This window comes from Sorex fumeus, unplaced genomic scaffold (genome assembly GCF_029834395.1).
Source record: "Sorex fumeus unplaced genomic scaffold, SorFum_2.1 ptg000094l, whole genome shotgun sequence".
In the NCBI taxonomy this organism is placed as follows: Eukaryota; Metazoa; Chordata; class Mammalia; order Eulipotyphla; family Soricidae; genus Sorex; species Sorex fumeus.
The window spans coordinates 23,234,800-23,239,208 of record NW_026606151.1 but is presented as its reverse complement, the minus strand read 5'-3'; the positions used below and the strand labels follow the sequence as shown (position 1 = coordinate 23,239,208).

Here is a 4,409-nt window from a genome sequence, read left to right as displayed (position 1 = left end):
TCTGGTCCAGCTACGGTGCCTGTCCTCTTGGTCCTGGCTGGGCACTGGCTGGCTGGATCCAGTGTCTTTGCTCACAAGTCTGCAGCCTCATCTCCTACCTTCCTTCCCTTTCTCGAGGGTATCACAGAGTTTTCCCAGAGTCTGAGGTTAGTTTTCCCCTCTGGTCCTTTGTTTCCACCTTACTGTAAAACCAGTTGGCAATCTTTTTTCATTCCAAGAAGAAAAACTTGAGAAAGAAGAAAGAGCATTAGGAACGTTTTCCTCAAGCATGACCAAATTAGAAAACTCCCACAAGAGTCACTGTGCTCTGTAGTGATGGGTAAATAGGGAGGCTTATGACAGTGAATGGAATTTAGAAGCTTATTTACAAGAGGTGTGCTGGGTGAAGGGCACTTTGGAGGGAGAGGGCTGTTCACAGCAGCTCTCAAGGGACCTGCAACCATTCCCAGAGACTCTCACACACAGGGGCAGCTGCTCCATTCTAGGACCTCAGGGTCCATGCACCTATGGCCCTCCAGTACCAGGGAGCACTTTCTTCGTCGATTGCCTCGAGCAGGCCCCAGTAACGTCTCTTTCATCCTAGCCCTGAGATTATATTCAAGGCTCTTTAGGAGAATGAGACCCATCATTGTTACTGGTATTTGGCATATTTGGTATGCCACGGGGAGTTTGCCAGACTCTGCCCTGTTGCAGGCTACATTCCGTAGCCTGCCAGTTTGTTCGTAGTTTCATTTTTATGTGCACATATGTGTAGTTGTCTGTATATATGTTTGGTGTATTAAGGGCAGGAGAACCCAGCCACTGCTGATGGGACCCCTGGGCCACTCTCATGAGATCCTGTAAAACACAGTTACAGTTCAGAGCTAGGAACCCAAAAGATGTGCCCCTAGGATCATGTCATATGGGGATGAGAGATTCTGTCTGGCAGTGTTTGATGGCCCCCAGTGTTTGAGTGCTCACTGGCAATGCTCAGAAACCAACTGTTGCAAGGGATCAAATCATGAGGAGGCAAAGTGGTCTTTTGCATGCAGGAATCCCACGCTCTGGTCCTGCACAGCTGGTTCCCAGAAAGCCATGAGAACAGGGCAGGGAGAGGCTATCAGCATCACTGAGAGTGGCCTAAAAACAAACTCTAGAAATTTCCAAAACTCACAAGAAAAAAATAAAAAGGATGAAGGTCTGTTTCATCAACAAAACATCACCTAAAAACCCTTGACATATGTCCTAGTCTCCTGTATTATGATTTCTTTTCATCTTTGTCTGAGGATCCTCCATTGTTGTCATTTGTAAAATTGAAATGGCAATGTTAAATGCATAATTCTTTATATCCAATAGCCATTCTCTTTAAATAGACCTACTGGATTGAGATAGCTATCACTACACAAAGCCTGAATTCACTTAAATCACTTAACTTCCCGTTAGTCGTCGATTTGCTCGAGCGGGCGCCAGTAACGTCTCCATTTGTCCCTGTCGCGTGCTAGTGTAGCCCAATGGCATCTGTTCGCTCCGGGAACATGAAGGGCCTCAAACCGATCGTCCATGATCTTGACGAAGAAGTCTGACCATCTGGTAGGTGGGCGGCCACGCGGTCTTTTGACATCCCGTGGAATCCAATCAGTAACAGCTCTAGTCCAACGGTCGTCTTTAAATCTCATTACGTGACCAGCCCATCTGATTTTCGACACCTTGGCTAATGAGACAGCGTCCCTGATCCTTGATTGTCGACGGATGTCAGAACTCCGGATTCCTTCTCTCATTTGAGTGAAACGTGATATTCCAAGCATAGCTCTTTCTATTCTTCTTTGGGAGACCTGAATAAAGCCTGAATTATCAAAAAAAAATTCTATTCAACAGATTTCATCTTGTCTTGCAGTCAACCACAAGAGGTCAGAGGCGATGGATAATTTCACCACAAGTGGGTTTCTTCTCATGGGATTTTCATCTAAACCTGAGGAAGAGCTCTATTATGCTTCTGTGTTCTTGATCTTATACTTGTTGGCTTTAATTGGCAACATGCTCATCATCACCGCGACTTCCCTGGATGACAGTCTCCAGTCCCCCATGTATTTCTTCCTGAAGCATCTCTCCTTGTTGGATCTCTGCTACATTTCTGTGACTGTGCCGAGATTCATTTACAACTCTTTCAAGCACAGCAGGAATATTTCCCTCTGGGAATGCATCGTGCAGTGCTTTGCTTTGATGACCTGTGGTTCTGCAGAGGTGTTCATGCTCACGGTGATGTCTTATGACCGTTACATGGCCATCTGCCTGCCCCTGCGCTACAGCGTCATTATGAATGTCAGAACCTGTGTCCATGGCGTCACTGGCGTCTGGGTCACTGGGACTATCTCTGGAGTCATGCATACGACAGCTACTTTCTCCATTCACTTTTGTGGCCCCCGCATCATTCACCAGTTCTTCTGTGATATCCCCCAGATCCTGAGATTCTCCTGCTCCAGTGAGTTTATGAATGAGATCGACGTCACTCTTTTTACAGCTTTCCTGGCACTTGTCTGTTTCACATTTATTGGGTTCTCCTACGTGCACATATTCTCTTCCGTGCTGAAGATGCCATCTGCGGAGGGCAGAGCCAAGGCCTTCTCCACTTGCCTCCCCCACCTTGCTGTCGTCATCTTGTTTCTTTCTACTTCCACCTTCGAGTTTTTCAAGCCTCATTCTGAGGTTCCAACTGCTTTGGACATGTTGCTCACTATCATGTATACCGTAGTGCCCCCGGCATTGAATCCATTGATCTATAGCCTGAGAAACAAAGCCATAAAGTTGGCTCTCAGAAAGATGTTTCAAAGAAGGAAAGGAGCACTTACTTCCATTCATTCCCTATTGGGAGACAAGTTCAATATATAAATGGTAATATTTATAGAATTGTTTGCTAAATTTAGTGTTTACTGTGTTTTGTGCCATACCTGATATTCTTAGTGGTTACTCCTATTACTGTGCTCAGGGCTCATTCCTGGTGGACTAGAGGATTTTATGTGTTGCTTGGAATCAAACTTTAATCAGCAGCATGTAAGGCAAGAGCCCTAGTGTTGCACTGTCACTCTGGACCCACATATTGAAGTTTATTTTAAGTAATGTTTTATGGTTGATAAAACTGTTTTATGTATGTGCTTCTTGGAAAACTAAAGCAATCATACTTCGGGCTCCAGAAAAATGACTTGTGAATAATTTAAGTATCACCCTACAAAATCAGATGTGAAAATAATGCAAATTAAACAATGTTCTACTTAATTTTGTTTCCCTGGTAATTTCTTCGGTGATGATGGAAAAAAGTTAGATATAACATTCATAGTTCATTTAACAGCTAACACTGGAGTTTGGTCAATACATGACATACAAGAATTGATAAGATTGCACACACTCTAACATCACTAGCCACTCAGATCTCCAAAATTTTCTATCAATTTCTCTAGGCTTCTATCAAGCTCAAGTCTCCCTGAAAATATCGCATAACCCACTTGCTTTTCTGCCTCAGATTACTTGATTATTATGCAGACATTCGTTAGAAATAAATATTTAAATTTCCAAATAACCTGGTAGAACCAGAGAAATACAGACTTTATTTTATATATTTACTTTTGGGCACCATCATGTACAAAGTTGTTGACAATCTAGTCTCAGGTCTCCAATGTCCAGCTCCAATCCCCCCATCTATAATGGCATAATATTGAAAAATTTTATCATTTAGAAAATGGCATCTCTGGAGGTAGAGAATGTAAAAAATAATTTGATTTTTGAATAATTTGATGCTATATTTTAATTTTATTGTATTATTAAATGTCAATAAGTTGTTTTCTGAAATATATTCCCCATGTTGTAAGCTTAATAAAGGTAAAGGTAAAGGCCCTCCCGTTGTTGGTCGATTTGCTCGAGCGGGCCCAGTAACGTCTCCATTGGAGACTTTGTTGTTTCTGTGTTTGGCATATCGAATACGTCACGGGGAGCTTTCCAGGCTCTGCCGTGCGGGCGAGATACTCTGGGCAGCTTGCCGGGCTCTCCGAGAGGGGCGCAAAATTGAACTTGTGTCGGCCATGTTGGCTGTGTGCAAGGCAAACGCCCTACCGCTGTGCTATCGCTCCCACAGTAATTCAATAAATAAATAAATAATTTTTTTTAAAAAGTAAAAGTAAAGGCCATCCCGTTGATCATCGATTTTCTCGAGCAGGCCCAGTAACGTCTCCATTGGAGACTTTGTTGTTACTGTGTCTGGCTTATCGAATACTCTCGGTAGCTTGCCGGGCTCTCCGAGAGGGGCGGAGGAATCGAACTCGGGTCGGCCATGTTGGCTGCGTGCAAGGCAAACGCCCTACCTGCTGTGCTATCACTCCGCACGTAAGCTAATAAATATTAGACATTTATTTCACGCATTTAAATTTTTAATTTTTCCCTTT

General features: G+C 43.5%; 1 protein-coding gene across 1 annotated transcript; it reads left to right on the top strand.

Moving 5' to 3' along the window:
• The first annotated feature begins 1,896 nt into the window (after nucleotides 1-1,896).
• LOC130040228 (olfactory receptor 14J1-like) lies at nucleotides 1,897-2,865 on the top strand. The gene has a single exon (XM_056132239.1). It carries the CDS (start codon nucleotides 1,897-1,899, stop codon nucleotides 2,863-2,865), a length of 969 nt encoding a protein of 322 aa, XP_055988214.1.
• The last annotated feature ends 1,544 nt before the right edge of the window (nucleotides 2,866-4,409 follow it).